The sequence below is a fragment of the Leptodactylus fuscus genome, chromosome 2 (assembly GCF_031893055.1).
Source record: "Leptodactylus fuscus isolate aLepFus1 chromosome 2, aLepFus1.hap2, whole genome shotgun sequence".
NCBI classification, from domain to species: domain Eukaryota; kingdom Metazoa; phylum Chordata; class Amphibia; order Anura; family Leptodactylidae; genus Leptodactylus; species Leptodactylus fuscus.
In genome coordinates this window covers 111,599,994-111,612,189 of record NC_134266.1, presented here as the reverse complement: position 1 = coordinate 111,612,189, position 12,196 = coordinate 111,599,994, and the positions used below count along the sequence as shown (strand labels likewise).

At 41.8% G+C, this 12,196-nt stretch overlaps 1 protein-coding gene across 2 annotated transcripts in view; it reads left to right on the top strand.

The window, feature by feature from the left end:
* Positions 1 to 8,321, top strand: part of ABHD10 (abhydrolase domain containing 10, depalmitoylase) — a 41,037-nt gene extending 32,716 nt beyond the window's left edge. Inside the window, exons 6-7 of one of the 2 annotated variants that reach the window (XM_075264397.1) lie at positions 2,743 to 2,880; positions 7,274 to 8,321. In XM_075264397.1, the coding sequence (XP_075120498.1) occupies positions 2,743 to 2,880; positions 7,274 to 7,615 (480 nt within the window). In that variant the 3' untranslated portion in view covers positions 7,616 to 8,321. The remainder of the gene's footprint in view (positions 1 to 2,742; positions 2,881 to 7,273) is intronic. The other variant, XM_075264398.1, reaches the window with a different exon arrangement.
* Positions 8,322 to 12,196: the final 3,875 nt, after the last annotated feature.

The window sequence follows — 12,196 nt, the reverse complement described above, 5'->3', positions numbered from 1 at the left end:
CCGCATATGGAGTATTCCTGTGTTCAGAAGAAATTGTGTAACAAACTGTTACTGGGTGCTTATTATCTTCTTGTAAAGTTGAAAAATTTGTGGCTAAATGGACAGTTTATTGAGGGGGGGGGGGAGGTAATTTTTCATTTTTATGTCACAATGCTAATAAAATCTGTGAAACAGCTGTGGGGTCAAAATGTTCACTATACACCTTGAAATGTAAAGTTAGAGAGTCCTCAGTAATTGATACATTTTTTAATGGCTAACAAAAAATGATGACAGATTACAAGCTTTTCAGACTACACAGGTCTATTCATTAGGCTGGCATAACACAATATCTGAAGGCAATTACATTTACATAGGATACTGTATAAATGCTCAGTGTATATATATATATATATATATATATATATATATATATATATATATATATGTATATATATATATATATATGTATATATAATCTCCTACTAATATTATAAATGTGAAAGTTTGTGTGTTTGGATCACGCTAAAACGCCTGGACGAATTTGCGTGCAATTTTCCACAAACATAGTTTTCCCTCAGGATTGAGTCATAGGCTACTTTTGGTGCCACTAAACAACATGGCTTCCTAGCAGGAGACTCACAAAAGCAGGACTCCTAGCCCCAGCTATAGACACACACACTGCCTGGCATTTCCTGCCTCAACCTGCCTGCACACTCCTTACTGTCACCTCAGGGGTAGCCCTCACTCTACTAATTCACATTTACATATAGCTTTTCACTATATACCAGATCACATTGTCTGTATTACTACATACACAATATAACAGATCACATTGTCTGTATCACTACATACACAATATAACACATTGTCTGTATTACTACATACACAATATAACACATCACATTGTCTGTATTACTACATACACAATATAACAGATCACATTGTCTGTATCACTACATACACAATATAACACATCACATTGTCTTTATTACTACATACACAATATAACACATCACATTGTCTGTATTACTACATACACAATATAACACATCACATTGTATGTATTACTACATACACAATATAACACATCACATTGTATGTATTACTACATACACAATATAACACATCACATTGTCTGTATTACTACATACACAATATAACACATCACATTTGCTATCCCACCAAACTTTTTAAAGCACTTTTACAGTTTCACACATCTGTGTCCGCCCAATTCTCAAATCACCGCATATATATATATACTGTATAAATGTGCTTGCCTTCAGATATTGTGGTATACCAGCCTGATGAAGAGACCTGCGTAGTCTGAAAAGCTTGCAATCTGTCTTCATTTTTTGTTAGCCATTAAAAAAAGGTATCAACTACGGAGGACTCTCAATCTTTACATTTCATATCCACTGCCTAATATGGTACAAAGATAAAAAAATTTCTTATACACCTTGAGAAATTCCTTGAAGGGTGTAGTTTCTGAAAACTGAAAACTGTTCCAGTAAAATCTGCCCTCAAAATGCCAAATAGTGCTTTTTCTATTTTGATCTCCACCATGTGCTCATACAGCAGTTTACAACCATATATGGTTTCACCTCCATATTGTTTTAATTTCTGTGAAATGCTTAAAGGGTTAACAAACTTCCCAAATCCCGTTTTGAATTATTTGAGGGGTGCAGTTTTGAAAATTGGGTAATTTATGGTGGGTTTCTAATATATAGACTTATATAATCCCCTTCAGAATAGAAGTGGTCCCTTACAAATGGGTTTTGGAAATTTTCTTGTAAATCTGTAAAATCGCTTGCAAATTTATAATGTCCAAAGTAAATAAGGCAGATTAGAAAATTACGGCAATATAAAGCAGATGGCAGATATTTATTAATATATATTTGAGTGGTTTGAATATCTGTCCAAAAAGCAGAACATTTCACATTTTGAAAACTGTATATTTTTCAAATTCCCATTTAATTTCCTATTTCTTTTATCAAAAACACAAAAAATATTGATCAATGTTTACCACTTACATGAAGCCCTAGTGTTTCATGAGAAAAAGCTGTCTCAGAATCACTTGTGTAAGTTAAAGCGTCTCAAAGTTATTGCCATATAAAGTGACACATGTCAGTTTTGAAAAATGAGGCCTGGTCTGTAAAGGGTTAATAAGAACAAACGGTGAGGAAATCAAGTCTATAACCACTTTTTTTGTGACAAGTTTATTCCAAAACTAACAAATTAATAAATCTGTCCCACCGAACTTAGAAACGCAATTTATTCATATGTTGTTGGGATATTGCACACTTCTCTTACGCTGGGTTCACACCTGCGTTCATGTGTCCGTCCTATGGTTTCCGTCTTCTGCATGGCAGAAGACGGAAACCATAGACCGGGTCCGGCCGTGCGCGGCGGTGAGCGTTTTAGGCTCTCCGCCGCGAAACCGAATTTTTTTATCCGGACACAGAGTACTGCATGTCCGACTCTGTGTCCGGATTATAAAACCCGGTTTCGCGGCGGAGAGCGCAAAACGCTCACTGCCGCGCACGGCCGGACAGCTTTCTCACCCATTCAAATGAATGGGTGAGAAAGTCTCCTGCAGGTTTCCGTCTCCTGCATCTGTTTTATGCAGGAAACGGAAACCTGCAATAAGAACCCATGAACGCAGATGTGAACGAGCCCTTACTAGTCTCTTCTGCCATTACTGTATATATGCACTTTGCTTTCTTTTCAGTTGACCTTTATTATCCTGTTTGTATGTCCCATCAGATATTAGTTGGATCCAGCATGGGAGGATGGCTTATGCTAGTTGCTGGACTTGCCCGGCCAGAGAAGATTGCAGCTCTTGTTGGTGTTGCCCCGGCTACAGACCATTTTGTTACACTATTTAACCAACTTCCATCAGAGGTACATATACAGATTTCTGTATTGTTTCTGCTTTGTCTGGTCATATTCTTACAGAAACTTTTTGTATGATTTTTTTTGTTGCAATATCAGTTTAGAAACCTATAGATACAGTCCTATGAAAAAGTTTGGGCACCCCTATTAATCTTAATAATTTTTAGTTCTAAATATTTTGGTGTTTGCAACAGCCATTTCAGTTTGATATACCGTATATACTCGAGTATAAGCCGAATTTTTCAGCACAGTTTTTGTGCTGAAAAAGCCCCCTTCGGCTTATACTTGAGTCAAGCAAAAAAAAATAATTTTTTTTTTTTTTTGGGGGGGGTGTGTGTGTGTGTGTCTATGACCAGCCACAATAGTAATGTATAAAATCTCCCATAAAATAGTGGGGGAAAAAAAGAAGCTTTTTAAAAAAAATATAATAAAAAAATAAAATAAATGAAAGTTGTAAGTCCCTCCTTTCCCTAGAATACATATAAATGTAGAAAATGACTGTGAAACACAAACACATTAAGTATCCCTGTGTCTGACAGTGCCCGGTCTACTGAATACAGGGGATCTGCAGTGCTCCTGTTCTATCGGAAGGGGTTAATAGGAGCACTGCAGATACCCTATAGTCAGCCAGGCTGAATTCCAAGTGGGGGGAAAAAAAAAACAGTCCTCAAGCTCAGGGAAGGGGCAGACAGACAACCAAACACCCCCTCCCCTTCCCCAGCACCCAGCAACTACTGCACCGAAAAACTCCGACCATTTTAATTTTTGAAATTTTCCAGTAGCTCCTGCATTTCCCCCCCAGGCTTATACTCGAGTCAATAAGTTTTCCCAGTTTTTTTTGTGGTAAAATTAGGGGCCTCGACTTATATTCGGGTCGGCTTATACTCGAGTATATACGGTATCTAATAACTGATGGGCACAGTAATATTTCAGGATTGAAATGAGGTTTATTGTACTAACAGAAAATGTGCAATATGCATTAAACTAAAATTTGACCGGTGCAAAAGTATGGGCACCTCAACAGAAAAGTGACATTAATATTTAGTAGATCCTCCTTTTGCAAAGATAACAGCCTCTAGTCGCTTCCTGTAGCTTTTCATCAGTTCCATGCTTGGCGACCATCAAACTTAACTGAACTTGAATTGTTTTGTAAAGAGGAATGATCCAAAATACCTTCATCCAGGATCCAGGAACTGATTAAAAGCTACAGGAAGCGACTAGAGGCTGTTATCTTTGCAAAAGGAGGATCTACTAAATATTAATGTCACTTTTCTGTTGAGTTGCCCATACTTTTGCAACGGTCAAATTTTGGCTTAACCCCTTCCCGACATGCGCCGTAATAGTACGGCGCATGTCAGGTCTGTAACTATGGCGACCGCCCGGGAGCCGGGCGGCCGCCATAGCCGCCGGGTGTCTACTGCTTTTAGCAGTAGACAACCGGCTCTAATGCCTCCGATCAGTCCCCGGACCGATCGGAGGCATTAACCCCTCCGGCGCCGCGGTCAAAGGCGCTGGAGGCGCCATTTTCCCGGCGGTGCATGGGCGCCGCCATTTTGCCAGTGATCGCCGGCTCCTGGAGCATGCTCCAGGGCCGACGTCACGTTGCCATGACAGCCGGGAGCCTGTTCAAGGCTCCCAGGCTTGTCTGCAAATTGTCTCTTTTGCAGGCTGGTCTATGCAGCCTGCAAAAGAGAGGATGATTTTTTGCAATGCATTGTAATGCATTGCATTAGTGATCAGACCCCCTGGGGTTCAACACCCCTAGGGGGTCTAATAAATGCAAAAAAATTTTTTTAAAAAAATATATAGAGTATTAAAAATTCAAATCACCCCCCTTTCCCTAGAACACATATAAAAGTAGTTAAAAACTGTGAAACATATACATGTTAGGTATCCCCGCGTCCGAAATCGCCCGCTCTACAAATCTATAAAAATATTTTTCCTATTCGGTAAACGCCGTAGCGGGAAAAATAGTCAAAAGTGCCAAACCGCCGTTTTTTCACTGTTTTGATTCTGATAAAAATTTGAATAAAAAGTGATCAAAGCAAGAACATTTCCCGAAAATGGTAGAATTAAGAAGTACACCCAGCCCCGCAAAAAAAGACGCCCTATGCATCCCCGTACACTTACGTATAAAAAAGTTACGGCCGTCGGAATATGGCGACTTTTAGAAAAAAAATTTTTTAACACAGTTTTGGATTGTTTTTAAGGGGTCAAAATGTAAATAAAACCATATAAATTTGGTATCCCTGGAACCGTACCGAAACACAGAATACAGGGGAAATGTCATTTTGGCTGCACATTGAACGCCGTAAAACTGAAGCCCGTGAGAATGTCGCAGAAATGCATTTTTTTCTTCAAATCCACCCCATTCTGAATTTTTTTCCAGCTTCCCAGTACATTATATAGAATAATTAATGGTGGCATCATGAAGAAAAATTTGTCCCACAAAAATTAAGACCTCATAGGGCTTTGGGAGCGGAAATAAAAAAGTTATGGGGTTTAGAAGGAGGGGAGTCAAAAACAAAAAACGAAAATAAAAAAATGCCATCGGCGGGAAGCGGTTAACCACTTCCGGACTATATAGCTCATATATATATAGCCTATAGACTATATACGTCCGGATAGTGGTTGCCTAGTTCTGACATACCGGTACGTCCAGTCAGAACAAAGTAGCTGCACGGAGATCGTGCAGCTACTGAAGCTGGGAGCCGGCTGTAACTTCAGCCGGAGCTCCCACAGAGATGGCAGGGAAGATTTATTACCTCCCCTGCCTTCTCGATCGCTGTATACACAGCTATGGACGCTGCCATAATTCAGCTGCCCTCTGACCCAGCGGTCACGTGATCCGCTGGGAGCAGCGTCTTGCAAGAGCTGCTGGGTCCTACAGGACTCAGATCAGCTCTGCATACTGTGTATACAGAGTGCAGGAGGCTGGATTCCTCCTGCATCTGGGGTTAAATGTAGCAGCCCCAGTTATAGGAGAAATCAGCCTCCAGTACAAAAAAAAAAAAAAAGTGATCAGATGTCCCCAAAGGTCTCTTATCACCTTATGGGGTCACAATCTGAAAAAAAAATAAAAATATAATAAAGTTTTAAAAAAATGTAAATAAAATAAAAAAATTAATACGCCAATAAAACGCCGTTATTAAAGGTTATAGCCCCACCCCCGACTACACCATACAAAATAAAAATTACCGTAACGGAGAGGAAAAACTATATCATAAAGTTTTTCAGTGACCCTTTGTGTTATTAAAAAATAATAATAATAATTTGAAAACCAGACACAATTTCCCTCCTATTTTGTTTATATTTTCCCGGATATAAAAAAAATTAAAACACATTTGAAAATAAAAACAACATAAAAATAAAGCCCTATGTGTCCCCGAAAAAAACACACAAAAATTACTTGACTGAGACATACGGGAAAAATGTTACAGCCCTCAAAACCGCACATACAAAATAAACCTAAAATGTGTCTGGTCCTGGACCACAAATTGGCCCAGTACTGAAGTGGTTAATGCATATTGCACATTTTCTGTTAGTACAATAAACCTCATTTCAATCCTGAAATATTACTGTGTCCATCAGTTATTAGATATATCAAACTGAAATGGCTGTTGCAAACACCAAAATATTTAGAACTAAAAATGATTAAGATTAATAGGGGGGCCCAAACTTTTTCATAGGACTGTAGATGCAGTTAGTTCCACTGATGGACAACAGTACATTGCACATGTTTCCTTAACACTATAGACATATAGACTTTTTTTTAACCTTATTAAAGAGGACCTTTCACCATTTTGCACACAGGCAGTTCTATATACTGCCGGAAAGCTGACAGTGCGCTGAGTTCAGCGCACTGTCGGCTTTCCCGATGTGGGCCCAGTGTGAAGAGCTTACGGTCCCGGTACCGTAGCTCCTCTATGGTCAGAAACGCGTTTCTGACACTTAGCCAGAGACGTCCTTCTTGACAGCACAGCCAATCGCGCTGTGCTGTGAGAGCCGGGAGGAACTGCCCCCCCCCTCCCTCTGCTCGCAGTACTCGTCCATAGACGAGCATTATCAGGGAGGGGGGGGGGGCGTTCCTCCCAGCTCTCACAGTACAGCGCGATTGGCTGTGCTGTGAAGAAGGACGTCTCTGACTGAGTGTCAGAAACGCCCTTCTGACCATAGAAGAGCTAAGGTACCGGACCGTAAGCTCTTCACACCGGGCCCAGATCGAGAAAGCCGACAGTGCGCTGAACTCAGCGCACTGTCAGCTTTCCGGCAGTATATAGACCTGCCTGTGGGCAAAATGGTGAAAGGTCCTCTTTAAATATGGGATATGCACAAAAGCTATTTTTGGAAACAGATTTACAGAGTGTAATGGGAGAATGACGGTGAATGTTTCTATTTTCAGGAAAAGAAAGAAGTTGAGGAGAAAGGTGAATGGAAGCTTGCCTCAAAATACAGTGAAGATGGCTTTTATACTATACCTTATTCTTTTATCAAAGAGGCCGAGAACCATTGCTTGTTAAATAGCCCTATACCCATAACATCTCCTGTGAGACTCATTCATGGCATGAAAGATGAGCAAGTGCCATGGCATGTGTCCATGCAAATAGCTGACCGGGTACTCAGTACTGATGTAGATGTCATTCTCCGCAAACATGGACTACACCGGATGAGTGAAAAAGATGACATCAAGCTTCTCGTGTACACAATCGATGATTTGATTGATAAACTTACCACATTAGGGTAGCTGCCAATGATCTGCACAGTAACATACGCCTTCTCTTACCTGTGATGCTCCTTTTGAGGATTGCACATAGTTATGTTTACCTGAAAGAGACCTCCTTTATTTTTGCTAATTCACTTTAGTATTTCCTATGATGTTTCACATTTCCCACAAATACCGTTTTCTACTTTCCACAGTAAATGTGAATATCTTTCTTTAACTTGACGGGACTGAAAAGAAATCAATAGTGAAAACACTATAGCATGTAATTTTTATGCAGCATAAAGTATGTGTACAAACCTTACCTGTATGAAATGCATCAATGTCACCTTGTTGTGAGTGCAGTGATATTAATGTAATATGGAAGGGACTGCGTTGGTTCAGACATAGGTCATCCAACATAAAACCTTGTCAGGTACCTGCAGATCACATCTGGATGCCAAATCTAACAATGTATGGCTTAAAGGGGATGTTACAGATCAGAAAAAAAAATGTCTGTTCTTTCAGAAAAAATTGTCACACCCCTCCTTTCACTAGATGTTTTAGTACAACTCAAATCTATTCACTTCCATGGAGCTAAGCTGTTAATATGTTGGAAGTTTTGCACTGGTTACACCCCCCCCCCCCCCAATATAACCATTGAACATGAGTTTGTTGAAATATACCCAATGTTTTGTTTATCCAATGACCTGAGTCCCAGAAAAAGAATTTATGCTATAAACCTATTAAATGGTTTCTCCTGTTATCTTGGTAAACATTTCTTGACCACATACTGTCCATATACAATGAAAAAAAAAAAGTTTGGTAGGTCCTGGACCTCTGGTCTTGGCCGTAAGGTGTTCACTGGCAAGAAACTCCAGCTGGGGGCGCCAGAGCTGACCTCTTCACAGATGGAAACGGGGCATCTGAACTTTTGGCCGTGGGTATGGGCAGCACAATTTCCGATGGGGCTCATTAGTGGTCAGTAGTAGATTGAGGCCCTTGGCTTGCTCAAGAAGACTGGTAGTGGTTTTGTAAGCCATCCCACGTGGAACAGAGGGGGGAAGGGTAATATTGGTGTGTTTGTGGAAGTGGGGTCATACAGCCCGCCAGCTTTGAAAACACAGCACTTGCCCCTTGGGCCAGGAAAGACGACGCAGGTGTCAGGACTACAATAGCTTCTGAAAATGGAAGCAGGGCAGCGCACAAACTGTAGACTCCGGCACCCTCAACCCCATACCTGGTGGGGTAAGATGGGATGTATGCCCCATGCGGTTATGCGTACTATTTCTTATTTTGCTGATTGGTGCTTTTTCTGTTTGGATGTAACGGGCTCAAGGAGAAGGAGTAGTTGAAGTCTGTGCAAAAGGCCTTTTAGATCCAAACAAAGCGTTTATTTTTCAAGAAAAAGTTAGATGCATCTAACATGAAAAGTTTGTGTTAATCTTGCTTAGATAAAATCTTGACAACCATCAAAACAAAAAATATAAGCCACAACACAAATTCAAAATACCACAAAATATCAACAATACATAAATCTTTGTCATAGAAAACTATATTAAAAATACATAAAAAGTATCAAACAAATTACATGACAAACAATGTAAATAGATGACAAGCCACTCACTATGAAATTGATAACATGCTATAATACCCATGAACATATTGATTACAAAAATTAGTACCATGAATGATGGCATAGCTATAAATAGTATAACATGGGTATGACTGTTATACAATAGATTCCTCCACTAAAAAGTAAGAGCAGTTATTGTATATGTCTTAGGGTGCATTCACACTACTGCTCGGCATGAGCAGAGCTAGCCGTACACGCGGGCACTTTCCATTCACTTCAATGGGAGTGCTCGTAGTGAAAAAAACAGCCCATTCATTTCAATGGGGAGCGCTCGTATGCCGGCTCCCATTGAAATGAATGGGAACTGCTTTATACTCGCTGATTCTGAACGTGTTTTAATGTTCAGAATCAGGCAGCGTATCAATAGTGTGAATGCACTGTTAGGGAGCTTTCACACTACCGTCGGTGTCCGACAGCTAGTGTCCGCTGCTAATGTCCGTGCAAAATCTTGCGCGGACATTAGCATCGGACACTAACTGTGTCCATGACATTTTGCATTGATTTAAATGGAGATCGGGTGCGTTCTTTTACTGTCCGTGTCTGTCCTTAACTATCCGTTCCCAAAGATGTCCGACTTTTCAAGCAGATGGCAAAAACCTACATGATTAATATACTAGAATTGATAGGATACTTATTAAAGGGGTTGTCCAGGCAAAAATGGACAACCTTTTTAAGTCAGCTAGGGGAATGTGATGTCACTACCTGCGACATCAAGGGTCCTCTTCCTGAGACCACTGAGCAGAAGAACCAGGATGTGCGGGAAGACACCAGAGCATTGGGAAGTGTGTGTGCATTTTTATTTTTAACATTTTTTTTCACTGCCACTGACTGACTTAAGTTAAAGGGGTTGTCCAATTTTGCCAGGACAACCACTTTAATGCCTCATTGCTCCCTGACCATACCTACAACCGCCATGTCCCTCGACCATGGTTAGACCATGTCTGTTATTATTTATATTGCTTTTCAACCCTACTCTGCTCCTCTTGACACTTAAATGAATTCCTCCTGACCAATCCTGGTATGTGACAGTGGACTGGAGACGCCCTCCATAATTTCTTTACCCTTAGGTTAACTTCAGATGGAGTTTTTTGGACCGGAACCTGAGGCGGCCTCCGCCTCAGGTTCTGGTCCAAAAAACGGGCAGTCGCGACTGAAAGCCAGTGCACAGCACCGGCATCCAGCCTCACACTCCGCTCCGGATTACACCCAATGAATGGGCCTAGTTCGGAGGAGGGAGTGTCTTCAGGCCGAATCGCGAGGGGAAACGGCCTGAAGAATGAACACCTCTTGAGCGGCTCCCATTGATTTCAATGGGAGCCATCTTTTTGGTCACAATTTTGAGGTGTATACGGCTTCAAAATCCTGACCGAAAAACTGTCTGAACTTACCCTTAATTTGGATTTGGCAATAAACTGGGCAGCCCATAAGGTCACAATCCAGGGTTCCTTCATAGCGGAATCTTCTCGCTTAGAACGAGAAAGGAGCAAGGTTCAGTCAGACTTAGGGGGCGTTCACACTACCGTATGTGTCCGACAGGTAGTGTCCGCTCCTAGTGTTCGTTCAAAATCTGGCACGGACATTAGGAGCGGACACTAGCTGTGTCCGTGACACTTGTCATTTATTTAAATGGCGATCGGGTGCGTTTTTTTGCACTCCGTGCCCTTCCTTCACTGTCCGCTTGTAAAGATGTCCGACTTTTCTGTCCGCTTGTAAAGTCGGACATCTTTACATGCAGACAGTGAAGGAAGGGCTCAGAGTGCAAAAGAACGCACCCGATCGCCATTTAAATAAATGACAGGTGTCACGGACACAGCTAGTAGCTATAACGATCGGCGGACCGGGAGAGGTAAGGGAACCTAAAAAAATACTGTTACTTACTAGAGATGAGCGAACACTAAAATGTTCGAGGTTCGAAATTCGAATCGAACAGCCGCTCACTGTTCGTGTGTTCGAACGGGTTTCGAACCCCATTATAGTCTATGGGGAACATATACTCGTTAAGGGGGAAACCCAAATCCGTGTCTGGAGGGTCACCAAGTCCACTATGACACCCCAGGAAATGATGCCAACACCTCTGGAATGACACTGGGACAGCAGGGGAAGCATGTCTGGGGGCATCTAACACACCAAAGACCCTCTATTACCCCAACATCACAGCCTAACAACTACACACTTTACACACTCAATACCACCTCTCTGACAGTAGGAAAACACCTTGAAACATGTGTATTTGGCACTTGCAGTGAGGAGAGCTTGTCACCAGCAGTGAATTTGGCCCTTGTAGTAAGTTGAGGTTGGCACCAACATTTGTTTTGAAAATCAGGGTGGATTGAGCCTCTAACCAGCAGAGTTTGGGCAAATTCATGGTGGAGGGAGCCTCTAAAAACCCCAGTTTGGACCAATTCATGGTGGAGGGAGCCTCTAACCAGCCCAGTGTGGGCAAATTCATGGTGGAGGGAGCCTCTAAACAGCCCAGTTTGGACCAATTCATGGTGGAGGGAGCCTCTAAAAAACCCAGTTTGGACCAATTCATGGTGGAGGGAGCCTCTAAACAGCCCAGTTTGGACCAATTCATGGTGGAGGGAGCCTCTAAACAGCCCAGTTTGGGCAAATTCATGGTGGAGGGAGCCTCTAACCAGCCCAGTTTGGGCAAATTCATGGTGGAGGGAGCCTCTAAAAACCCCCGTTTGGACCAATTCATGGTGGAGGGAGCCTCTAAACAGCCCAGTTTGGGCAAATTCATGGTGGAGGGAGCCTCTAACCAGCCCAGTTTGGACCAATTCATGGTGGAGGGAGCCTCTAAAAACCCCAGTTTGGACCAATTCATGGTGGAGGGAGCCTCTAAAAACCCCATTTTGGACCAATTCATGGTGGAGGGAGCCTCTAAAAACCCCAGTTTGGACCAATTCATGCTGGAGGGAGCCTCTAAACAGCCCAGTTTGGGCAAATTCATGGTGGAGGGAGCCTCTAAAAACCCCAGTTTGGACCAA